Source organism: Amblyomma maculatum, chromosome 1 (assembly GCF_055883805.1).
Source record: "Amblyomma maculatum isolate TAMU_Amacu chromosome 1, ASM5588380v1, whole genome shotgun sequence".
Taxonomy (NCBI): domain Eukaryota; kingdom Metazoa; phylum Arthropoda; class Arachnida; order Ixodida; family Ixodidae; genus Amblyomma; species Amblyomma maculatum.
The window spans coordinates 110,651,771-110,664,260 of record NC_139344.1 but is presented as its reverse complement, the minus strand read 5'-3'; the positions used below and the strand labels follow the sequence as shown (position 1 = coordinate 110,664,260).

Here is a 12,490-nt window from a genome sequence, read left to right as displayed (position 1 = left end):
TAGTAATTAACATTACTATAGGAGTCTGCTGGGAAGTTTATTATATATACAGAATTGAGCCACTCCGCGAGAGTTCTCGTCGTGAACTGACACCCTGGTTCGAAGCGCGCACTACCACCACTTTCGCATGCTTAAAAGACAGTATACTCTTTTACTTGCCGCATGGCAACGCCAATGCTAAATGCACCTCGTATGACAAGATTCACTCACCAGCCTTTCTCTCTCTCTTGTTTTTTATCTTGTTCCAGTGCTGCTGCAGACCATGTGCGGGTTAGCGCAAATACACGACAAAGACAGAATCTTCAGGTTCTGGCTGGGGTTCAGGCCTGTGGTATCTTTCTTCAAAGCAGAAACAGTAGAGGTAAGTTGCTTGTGACAGTTCTCACTGCAGTTACCACTCTGTTCCGCAATTTACTGACGTCCCTTTTTCCTTTCACCTTCCAGGTCATTTTAAGTAGTAATACAGTTTTAGATAAATCTTTTGACTACACATTATTACACCCCTGGTTGGGCACAGGTTTATTAACAAGGTGAGATATCCTTTTTTCTGTTGCTTTGAAGTGAAATATCAGGCTGGCAAAATTAGCTTGAAGTAGGCTGTTAGTTATGGATAAGACTGGACCTTCTATAAATATATCGGTCTCTTCGTTTTTATCAAGAGCATTGCTAGTTGTGTACGCCTGCTGTGGCTGATGCTAGCCGTGCATATACCTGCGGCCAAAATCTACCTGCCTTGTGCATCTGTACAAGTCGGTCCAAATGCCACCGGTAGCAGGCATTATGTGAACTGATTTAATGCCAAAGTACGAAAAAAGCCCAGGCTAGTCTAATCTGCCTGGTATGATAGTTTCTTGTTGAGAATTGGCCTGTTTTGCATTCCTAATCAGGTAATAAATGTTCGACCAAATAGGTATACCGAGATACAAGTTTGACAAATATACGAAGGAATCCAAGTCATTGAAACCAGGGACAGCTTAGGGGAATGTTTCATTTCTAATTTGTGGCGTTCATCAATGTGAAAATAACCAATTAATCAATTTGTGGCGGTAGAATCACTGATTCAAAAGTAGAAAGAAAAACTATTATGATGTGCAGGTGTCAAGCACTGACGCCTTTTCGCCGAGAAATATGATTAGTCTAGCTTACAACCGCTGTATCTTGAATACAGTAGATTCTACGTCAGAAACATAAGCACCTTTTGTTGACTCTCTTTACCAATTGTTTTTTTTATCACCAATCGCATTATTTGCAATATTTCATGTCGAGCTACAGGGTGGTGTTTAGGAAAAATACTCTTTTGTAAAGTTCAGAATGCCTAATAAAATCAGGATCGCCGGTATTTTCTCGGATACCGACTTAGTGTCACAGAATAAGCTCTTTATGTCGACTGTCGACAAGCAAGCATATTATGTGTCCGTTAAATATATGGGTGGAAGCTTCAGTTTCTCAGGGAATGCCACATATTTCAAATTTGAGATGAATTCCAAACCCCATTACTCAAGAAAACCTCGCCGCTACAGCCAAAGTTAAAGACTGACTGGCCTACCGGTGTTCCTAATTTGAGGATGTCGGCCGTTGTGTTCCGTTAATCTCCCAGTTCAGGCAACAAATGGCGGCGGAGAAGAAAGATGCTGACACCGGCCTTCCACTTTCGGATACTGGAGGATTTCATTCCAGTATTCAATGAGCAGGCCGTGATATTTGTGAAAAACCTCAAGGAGCAGCAGAACAAAAAGTACATCGACATTGTTCCTCTGGTCACACTCTGCACTCTCGACATCATCTGCGGTAAGTCACATCTTATACCAGTGCTATAAAAGATGCTTACCTGCTGCTCACTAAATTGACAATGGCGGCCTATTGTCCAATTTAATTCTCTTCATAGGCACTCACGCTTAAGCCGACAGGACGCGCACTCTTCTTCTTGTAATGAGCAGAAATGTTTTGAACATGAGGAAAAACAGCATCGCCCTAAATTTGCGTCAAACAAAACACCAGACAACTGCTGTGGGCCAAAAACGAGTAAAGAGAATGTGCGCTCTGATAGTTTCAATAACATATTAATTTTTCAAACAGCCTAATCTTAATAGTCAAGTGTAGCAGTGCAGATGCGAATTCCTCTAGGCTTTCACGTGTCAGTTATGCTACGAAGAGTTTGACTGCTTATCGAGTGGGGGTCATAATGCGAAATATTTACCAGAATAAGAAAAGAAATAGGTAAAGCAAGGACAAATATGGATCACTTTCATGCTTCATAGCTGTGAGTTCAAATTTTTTGTATATTACTTGTTTACAGAAAGCATGAGTACATGCGGAGTAGCAAAATGAAGACTAAGAGCTATTTTAACCTGTAGTCATGACGCTTTGTAGCTTTTAGCCCATCGGTAATAATGTTTAAATATATTTATAATCTTCCTTTCCAGAGACAGCAATGGGGGTGAAGGTTGATGCTCAATTAAACAGTAATTCCCACTACGTTCGCTCCTTGTACGAGTAAGTATTTCTTTATATGAAAAAAAAATACTCCAGAAAACTTTTTTTGAATTTATAGTTTGAAGAAGTACAATTGGCCGAGGACAAACATGTTATAAAATGTTAGAGCCCCAAAACAATGGCACTTTTGCATTAGATATGCTGCGAAGGAATCTTTTATATAAAATAATATGTTTCGGTTATATTAGGCCGCACAATTCCAAAACGATTGCAGCATTTGCTGCTTGTAAAAACAGGCGCATATTTTTTATTCAGAAAAGTGCGGAATAGTAAACTTTCGCACTTGTGCAAAATGCGTCATCGCAGCTTGACGTTTACAAACCTTCATAGCTAATATGAAGAGCTGACGTATGCTAGACCGGTAATGCCACTGAGTTGTCATGACACTTTTGCTTAATGGCGTGTGTTTTAGAAAAAATGCTATTAAGACTAGTCAGCCGGAGCTCCAAGTTCGTGAACAGAATTCTGGATGATTGAAGCTCATAACGGCAGGTCTCTTTAGGTATAGTCTAGCTAGGAATTATGCTGTCACGTCCATATATCTGTCATAATTACATATAACAACTTTGTTCACCCGTAGCATTAGGACGTCGGCTTGGGAAAAGTTTACTAGCCATAATCTGAAGTTAGCCCCAGTGCAAGCTCTTCCATAACTGTGAAATATTAAAACTTTCATCCACGAGAAGGCCGACAAATAATTTCAGTATGAAGCGAGCAGCTTTCTGCTTGTAAGCAAGGAAAATTGACCTCGTTTCCTCGCTTGTAAGCGGTATAGATTGTGGAGTAGAAAATGTGGTGTTGTTTGCAACAGGTTCCTTCTTTTTTTTTTTTTTTTACATTCATCGCACGAAGAACTAAATATCAGCAAGCACGAGCCATGTGGCCGCGGCATGTGTAGTGTTTTCAAGACAGAGGGTGCAAGTTAATAATGCTAATTCCATTCAGCTGCGGGACATATGAAGAATGACAAGTAGTCTTGCGCGAGCTCTTGACAACAGGTTCCGGTTTGGGTTTGCGGGCAGAGTTGCATTTTTTTTTTTTTTTTGTGATTGATGGGTGTCTTACTACGCTCGTTAGTATTTAAAAGGATATTCATCTGGACGAAATGCGAAGCCCATAAAGACACCTTAAATGTGAGCTGTGACAGAGCACTCTTTATCACTGATGATTTGATTCTTGTCTATGAAAAATGCAATCACTGACAAAAAGACCGGAAGGTCGTTATGCTCATTCATGCGCAGTGCGCAGCTCGTGTGAAGTAAGGACAATTTATTCTTTAGCATTCATGCAGGCACTGATGTACGTTTGTACGTTTACACACAGTATATTGCATATTGTATGTATATTGCACGTTTACACACAGCCGTAAGCGTAAAAGATGTTGCTGAAGCACATATACCTTTCCTTGAAAGCGGTACTGAATATTGGTGGTATTTCGTGCTTGTCGCACAGATTTAAATCATTCGAGAAAGGTGTTTATCTCTCCGGTTATTGCGATATAAATTGCTACTTTGAATGCATAACAAAGAGTCCCGGTTAAGCGTACGAGGATATTCTGAGAAAACAATGAAGAATGTGCCTTTGAAATTTCTTCTAGCACCCATTGTCATGAAAATGCACCGGCCTGAGCGGGTGAAATGTACAGCTGGTACGGTTGAGGTGTGACCACAGATTTTTCTGTTCCCATTTCGCTTCTTTTTATTAAGAGTGGGCGAGACCTTCATGGCGAGAGTGATGCGGCCATGGCTGTGGCCGAACTACGTTTTCTACATGTCCTCGTTTGGGAGGAAGTTCAAGGACAACCTTGCCCAACTGCACAACTTCACCAGAAAGGTGGGCACAGAGCGCGATCAAAGCCCAACATTGCCACCCGTCTCCAGTTGAACCGTCACAATGATAGATCAGGCTGCAAGTTTCTGTCTACTTATGCATGCACGGTTCAATGGTCAACGCGCATACCTTATAGGAAACGCATGTACTTGGCGGTCGCAGCTCATGATATACATTTTGCTCCTTTTCACTGCCCCGAAAACAATATTAGCGCTAATGATCTTTAAATTGTGTACTGAACGGTCGCCTTGGAACAAAGGCTTTTGAGTATTCCGTTTTGCTGCAGATTCTGTTCACATTTAAAGTGTCTTTTTAATTTGAGGATCAGAAAGAGTGCAGGCTGTGATCCGAACAAAGTGCACTCATGCCAGTAATTAACGCTTTGCACTCGTTGACGAGAGCACTTGTGCTTCCATCCGGAACGCGGTTTTAAATATGGCGTGCAGTAAGCAGTGGTATATGGCTAGCTGAATGACGTTTTCATGCTCCTGTTGCTGCTACGTCAGTACTGTATGAGCCTTTGACGGAATACTATTTGTGAAGGGCCGAACATGCTGAAATAATATAGGTACCCCTGACAAATAATTTTTAAGCTATTTTATTTCTATTTTTTAACATGTATCTTCTCAGACGTAGAGACGCAGCAGTCATAAAATACAAGCAAGGCGCTCCGAGGAGAAAAAGCTCCTACTTAAAATATTATTGACTTGCGTGTTCGCTGCGCTTAGCTGACCCAGCTCGCATTATTTTAGATTGAATTAAGTGACACCTGTATCATGCGCTTCCAATTTATACCTAGTGCCGAGCGTGTGATCAGACGAAAAGGTATGTTCCAGGGTACGTTGAATGGTAAAAGTCATACTGTGAGGCGCAGCTCTGGCAGACAGCGGGCGCGGATGAGGTGTATTCAGCACAGTTTGGCTTCCTCTGTGGCCTTCTCTCTTGTCGGCCTGCGCTGCTTTCCTAAGAATTAGGAGAAGCCTTCTTCTTAGGTTTCCAATAGTTCAGACAGATGTCTGGAACCGCCTATGCGCATTATTTAACCAGTCACTTGGTCGCGGATCCACGGGTCAGAACTCTAAATGCAGTTGATGTAGTTTCAGGCCACTTTCTTCTAGTGTAGCTCGTTGGTACTCAAGAAATACATATTTCTTGTTGTGCAAAAAGGTATTGCATGAAGATGTGGTCATGTTTTGTGTAAAAATCGTGTGGTTTTACCAAACGCAAGGATAGCGACTTTGATCGATGTTTACTAGTGGGCATGGCGTGTCAGTTCCTCATGGCACGACGAGCTGCTCCCAAACAATGATGAGCAAGTATATTTCAAATAGTATTTCTATGTGAGCAGGGTACTCATTGAACATAACACTCTCATTGCACAACACGCACGTTGCAGGTAATACGTGAAAGAAAGGCTGAGCTTTTAGAGCAGAAGGTGATCGACGGGCTCACCATCGGAGAACAGGTGATTGGACAGAAGAGGCGGCAGGCCTTTTTGGACCTCCTGCTCAGTCATCACATTCAGGATAGCAGCCTCACCGAGGAAGACATCAGGGAAGAAGTGGACACCTTCATGTTCGAGGTAAAGATGGTCGTCAAAACATTGATTATGCTACTCGATCAAGCGTGCATAACCGTAGCGTCGAATGTGACCCCTTGAAGAGATTTTAGTGCAGTTATCTTTCAGACAAGAATGTGAGGCCGCCATAAGCCTTCTTCGTGGACAATAGTAGGGAAAATACCCTGTTTGGTACGGCTTGTACAGTTATACTAATTAGTCATATAGCTCTTTCTCTCTCTCTCTTTCCATTTTCAGGCCCAACACAGGAAGCCTCTACTCAATGCATAAACCCCAGATGTCTGACCTGGGAGAAACAATGCGTTTGAGAAGCCTTTTTGTGTACTCTCTCAACCAGTTATACCAAAATTGCTAAAATAATTTCTGGCAGCATTGACAGGTGCCTAGGATAGGGGCTTTGAAATACTTTCCACCTGCAAATGAAAAAAATTACCACCGTAAAAAAATTTCGTTCAACTGCGCGTTCCGTTTAGATTGAGCAATTATCTGGCCTCTCTTTCTAATAATGCAGTTTAAAGGAACTGAACAAGCAGTTTCCAGAGAAATATCGCACTTTCTGCATAAGCATGTCATTCTGACTTCTAACATATACTTAATTGACCTGAGAATTCACATAGAAATGCACTGTCCTCTTTGCTCGATTCGTTACAGCTTTTTTTACTCGGAAGTGATTGTCACTAGGCATAGTTAGAGAGAGAGAGAGAGAGAGAGAGAGAGAGAGAGAGAGAGAGAGAGAGAGAGAGAGAGAGAGAGAGAGAGGGTACATGGGAGGAAGCTAGAAGAAGACGTGTAGACTGGTCTGGCTTGAATATCCTAAAAAGCTCCCGATAAGCCGATTATCCGATGTCCACTTTCGATAGTCCCATTCAAGGTTCCATAGCAGGCCTACTTTCCTTAGAAAGCGTTGTCTCACAGAAGCCGTAGCTTTAGCAAGTCCACAGCAAGTGTTTTACATCCCACAGCTCCGGTGAAGCACTATTAGAAGTGCCATCAAGAATGTTCAATTACTGCAACAGTGCCCAATACCTGATAATATAACTAGAATGAAATTGTTACAGCGGAAAAGAGCCTACCGAACCTGCAGATTACAACCTCTGCTTTAGAGCGCGGAAATGTCACCTCTGATAAAATCGTTTGTGTTCCAACGTTGTTTGCCCTCCAGAATAAGCACCACAGTAGAGAGTTCCCGCTTTTCCGTGGTCTCTTTTTGCCAGGGTCATGACACCACGGCCATGGGTATATCATGGGCTATGTACCTTATCGGACTCTACACCGATGTTCAGCAGAAGATTCACGAAGAGCTGGATGGAATCTTTGGAGAGGACAGAGAGCGTGCCATCACACCTGACGACCTGAAGGAAATGAAATACCTCGAGTGCGCTCTGAAGGTGCCTCTCCGCTTCTTTCTCGCATTCAGACTTCTTTATAATTTTGGGGATTTCTGAGAAACCCTTCCGGGGAGTGTTCTCAGCGCATTATTGCATGACGTATTATGGTGATTTTGCTCTTTGTGTCAAGAATAGCTAGTTCAGATATTTAGGAACATTAAGTGGAATCTTTTTAAGTGCACATAAGATGCAACTAGCAGTGCTCTTCATCTGCTTACTCTTTAAAGCGGGCGCCATTGCAGATTCACCTTCATAACTCCTCCCCATCCGTCCCACTAGTATGGAAACTAGGGAAATGCGGCCAAGATTATTAGCATGGAGGGGAGAAATGACCATGAATCCATGTTGGAGGGCGCTTGGGTAATGCAGATTGCACCTGAATATTTCTTCTATTACCCGCGTGCATTGCAGCGTTTCAGTCAATTTAGAATGCAAGACCTTCCCTCCGATAAAGTTCATTTTGGCCGAGGGGCCACATACAGTATGCGGGTACAGGCATGGTGACAAAGACTGTTCAGTTTATTTTAATTCTATTTAATCCTAGTGCGTTCTTCATTATCTTATTCCAGCATATCGTGCCTATAGCATGTTCGGATTGAGATGTGGATCGATACATGTAACTTATACATGTAAGGTGGAGAACGAGATGCAAGATGTTTAACAGGGATGGGTTCACTCTGCATAAAACCATTTCTTGATTGATTCGCTTGTTATCTTTCGGTTGCTAACGAATTTTACTGGTTTATTCACCACTGTTTACATATTTTTTATACGTTAGGAGTCACAACGACTATTTCCGTCAGTGCCATTCATCGGAAGAGAGCTAATGGAAGACGTGGTAGTGAGTGAGTACAATTTTTGTTTGTTTACTCGTCAAATTATGACCCGAATTTTCTAATAAGTCAATACTTTATTTCACAACATAAAAAAGCACAGTTCTGTATGGTTGTAATGGTCAATGTAAATGGTTTGTCCTAGAAGCTTCATTTCAGAACAGCGAGACCTGATTGCAATAATAAAGCAGCTATCTCATCAAGAAACCCGCCTGAGTCGGTCGCGCGGTTAAAAGAAACACATCACACAGTCATCTTGAGTAAATGTGCAGTCTGAAACCATGCCAATGATTGGCTTCACTGCGCATTCTTCTGCGCAGAAAAAGCAGGGATTAGTGTATCCTCGTCCAAACTACCCCGTAAAAACAGCTCCTCGGGAACTTGCCCTCTTGAGGTTATTTTCGTGTGTTCTCATTATTAACATGAAATTTATTGGACTGAAAAATAAAGCAGAGAGCACTTTCGAGCTTTGCCGCTATTAAGTGGATTTTCTCTGTGTTGTGTCAGAAGTACTTTTTTCAGTGCAGTAATGAGTGGTCAAGCAGTTTGAAAGGCCCTTGGTGAGGTAAAGTGGAATTCAATTTCACCAATCAGTTTCGCATTTGTAGTCAATAGCTAATGTCACCCTGCGTTCTGTCCTAATGCCAAGTATTTAGACCAATCCAGACTAAGCACAACAACGACATCAAGAAAAATTATACGCAAATGCGTAAGTGACTGCAAATGTGGCTGGGATCAGTCTCAAAGTGAAACAAAGTATCCAACTTATCTAACAAGCACTTGTCGGAGGAAATGAAGAACGCAGACACTGGACACTGATGGGCTGTACGAGTAGTTTCCTGAATATAATCTACATTTCATAGGCGAAATTATAAGTATAATGATAAAATTCTTTATGTTGCATGCCACTTTTTTATTAGTTTCGATTTCTAACGTTTATGCTTGCTACACAGAACGTGGCGACATCTGTAAAACTAGCCAAGTAGTCGGCAGTCCTTTTGGACGTCAGTATTCCAATTCTCATGCACCTCTACCGTTCTTCACCAGATGGCTACACGGTCCCACGGGGCACGACGTGTTTCCTCTTCACATTCATGCTCCATCGAGATAAGGAGATATTTCCCAATCCAGAAGTGTTCGACCCAGACAGGTTCCGGCCTGAGAACTGTGTTGGAAGGCACCCGTTCGCCTATGTACCGTTCTCGGCCGGACCGCGCAACTGCATAGGTAAGTGATTGTGTAATATATATATATATATATATATATATATATATATGATGAAGCACAGAGATCCTCTAAACATGTAGGCCCTTTCTTCAAAAAACCGCAGATCACGCTTCAGTTTTATGTTTCAAATTTGTAAGAAAAGTAGCTTTCGTTGGTAACCAAAGACTTCGATCAAGGTTGACGCTTCATTTATTTATTGGAAATTATCTGTGTGTGTACGGCCGAGTTGGGGGGTGTTGACATTGCGTGCTCAATGCTTCAGTGACACTACAGTTTGCCTTTCTGAAAGACAGCAGAAAGTATAAGTGCATAAGGGCTGATGTGTTCCCGAGTTTTTTCGGCATATGTCAATACCTTGCTGCATATTTTTAATATCTCATAGGCCAGTTTTAAAGAAATAGGTCTGCAACCGATTATTTCCTCGTGAAGCTTTTTGCCATGAATACCTGTTAAGATTTCTGATTCCGCAGTTGGTGAAAGTTTGCTTTTTCATGCCATGAAACTACAGGTAAGTCATTTGACTAAAATATAACTTTTCTGGCCCTCTTGGTGTCAGTTACAGCTAGATGCGATTTCTACGAACAAGCGAACGCTACGCGAGCTCACCTGTTTCTGTACTTACAGGTCAGAAGTTCGCCCTAATGGAGGAAAAGGTGGTCTTGTGCTCGGTGCTGCGGAACTTTTGCATCCAGTCCGTTGACTTCAGGGATAAAATTCATCTCGTGGCGGAACTGGTGACGCGGTCAAAACACGGGCTCAAAATCCGGTTAAGGCCGCGTTAAAAGTGCATGTTCTTCCTCGCTGTGCAACACAACAACCTCCAGGGCGGAACACGGGAAAAGCAGACCTCCATCGCATCGAGTCACGAAATGGCGAAGGCAGTGTCCGTGCTTTTTTTGATGCGCCCCGAAGCAAGGCAGCCAGCAATGCAGAGCTTTCGGATCACCGGGGAACGTGTGATAGCCACGGTAAAGACAGCACCGGCCCAAAGTCCTGGACAGCTCTTCCCCAGTCGCATCGGAGCTCCGGAGGAAACAAGCACATCCGTTGTGTCTGTTTTCTTTATATTTTTTTTTTCGAGGCGGCTGACACGCGTTATGTTGGCCATCAAGTGATCGCGACTGTGTGGGGAGTGACGTAGAAAACCTCAACCAAGATGTGCCTCCGTCTCTTGCCTGGAACTCTCCCCCGTTCCCCTTGTAAATATGTTCACCCGCCCTTTTTTGGACTGATTGCCTCGCCAACCCGCCATCGGCATGAAGCCGCTTTCTCACTCCTTGAAGCGGGAAAGTTATTTTACACAGTCTGTGCGAGTGTACGTAAACTAACCCTTGAAACTAGGATCAGTCCCCGTGTGTATGCGAAGTAGGGAGTGCATGGGCGCGCGAATGTGTGTGGATACTTGTACCGCGAGACCTCAAGAACCAACGTCTCTGGTGGGGAGTGCCTTCGATTTCTTTGTGGGTGGCTGGCGATTCTGGCAGCGTCTCCTGGATTCCTTATGTATCTAAACGAAAACGAAAAGACCTCTATTTCCGGTGTGTATAGTGCTAAGTGACATCGCACGTCTTCCAACTGGGACACAAAGGCAGCATTTGATCAGCCAAGATTTCTCGTCAAATGAGTTCTCTCTCCACAGTGTGCCAACGCATCGACTCGGCTCTTTTGAGGATCAGCACCTCCCACCCTCAAAGCAACTTCACGAAAAACAAAAAGAGAGAGAGAGAAATGTGCACACCTTACCTGCTTAACACCAATAACCACACTTCAACGTTTGAAGAGAAACGACTTACGCGTTGCACCTTTGTCTATATACTAGTCCACTTTTGTTAATGAAATATTTTCTTTTTGTTGATTTTTTTCTGCGCGGTGTGGTTCTTAAAATTGCGGCGAAAATTAAAATCAACGAACGAAGCATAGAAATCAACGAGACAGCAACGCGCATGGTGCGGGCCGCGCTCCCCAACGTCGCTGCAGCGGCGGCGTGGAAAGCGGCCGCGCCCCGCCTGCTCAGCACCAGACAAGCGACGTCCAGAGAGGCCCGCGCAGACATTTTGCTCTTTGCACAGACAATACTTTGACTACCAAAGATAACCGGAGCAGGCCTGGAAGCTCTCAGCAGTAAGCACGAAATGAAACTCTCTCGCCGTGGATTCTCTTCATGTTTCGGGGGACGCAACCTTGCAGCTTTCGCGGTGACACAACATGACCACGACGCTTCCACGCTCACTGACCCAGAAGTCTACTTTCCTTTAGTTTTTTTTTTTTCCTGCTTCTAGAAGTGCACGTCAGCCGATGCATGTGCTGCATATTTACCCCCTGAGAACGGACTAATCCGCTACGCATTTGAAAATAGTAATCTTGGCGCCTATTTAACAGACCACTTGTTTTCTTGTTACCTTCTTCCTAGACAATGTTCCAGTCAAAGGTGTGCTTGTCTGTCTATTTATTTTGTTACATGGTGGTGCGTAAAACGCCCCTCTCCTTGGCTGAATGAAGACAAGAAAGTGCTCCGCTGCTGTTGTGAACGAAAATAATAAAAAAAGAGAACAATCATTATACCGTCAGCGCGCACTATCTAATACGCGGATACCAGAGCGACATGGCGAAGCTTATGAAAGCAACAGAAGTCACCGCGAACGGAGAAGGATGATATGAAACAGAGGTCGGTGGCAAGCGTGGTGCGTCGGATAAAACACATCGAGTACAGGCACGAGGGCAGGGTGACAGGTCTAGCTAATGCTCCGGGAGTGCATGAAGGTGTTCTTTCCTAGCCAGGGTTTAGGACCTAAATGTTTCTTTTATTTCTTTTTATAACAAACTCTTCCATCGAAGAACTGCATTACAGGGAAAAGTTTATAAAAAAAAAAAAAAAAACGATGCTGCACCTCAGCGGCGAGAAATGGCTGATTGCTCCAGGATTGGAAGTATGCCTGCTTCAAACATTTTTTTTTTTTTTCTGGGGAAAAAAGAAGAGCAGACTTCGTAAATTTATGACCAGGTGTCGTAAACGCGCGAATGATGTTGAATGTCCAGGAAACCGCTCCTACAGAGGAAACGCTAGCACTGCGACCTAGCTTCGAAGATAGCTCGTCTCCCATAGAGGTGCGGATGAATTGAGGGCCGACCTGCGTAACAGC

At 43.3% G+C, this 12,490-nt stretch overlaps 1 protein-coding gene across 3 annotated transcripts in view; it reads left to right on the top strand.

The window, feature by feature from the left end:
- LOC146203498 (cytochrome P450 4c3-like) overlaps nucleotides 1–12,156 on the top strand; it is a 156,938-nt gene extending 144,782 nt beyond the window's left edge. For all 3 annotated transcript variants that reach the window (XM_084588797.1, XM_084588798.1, XM_084588796.1), the window contains exons 2-11: nucleotides 249–361; nucleotides 445–530; nucleotides 1,598–1,788; nucleotides 2,424–2,493; nucleotides 4,200–4,326; nucleotides 5,720–5,905; nucleotides 7,117–7,290; nucleotides 8,069–8,135; nucleotides 9,171–9,350; nucleotides 9,975–12,156. In XM_084588797.1, the coding sequence (XP_084444923.1) occupies nucleotides 249–361; nucleotides 445–530; nucleotides 1,598–1,788; nucleotides 2,424–2,493; nucleotides 4,200–4,326; nucleotides 5,720–5,905; nucleotides 7,117–7,290; nucleotides 8,069–8,135; nucleotides 9,171–9,350; nucleotides 9,975–10,132 (1,352 nt within the window). In that variant the 3' untranslated portion in view covers nucleotides 10,133–12,156. The remainder of the gene's footprint in view (nucleotides 1–248; nucleotides 362–444; nucleotides 531–1,597; nucleotides 1,789–2,423; nucleotides 2,494–4,199; nucleotides 4,327–5,719; nucleotides 5,906–7,116; nucleotides 7,291–8,068; nucleotides 8,136–9,170; nucleotides 9,351–9,974) is intronic.
- Nucleotides 12,157–12,490: the final 334 nt, after the last annotated feature.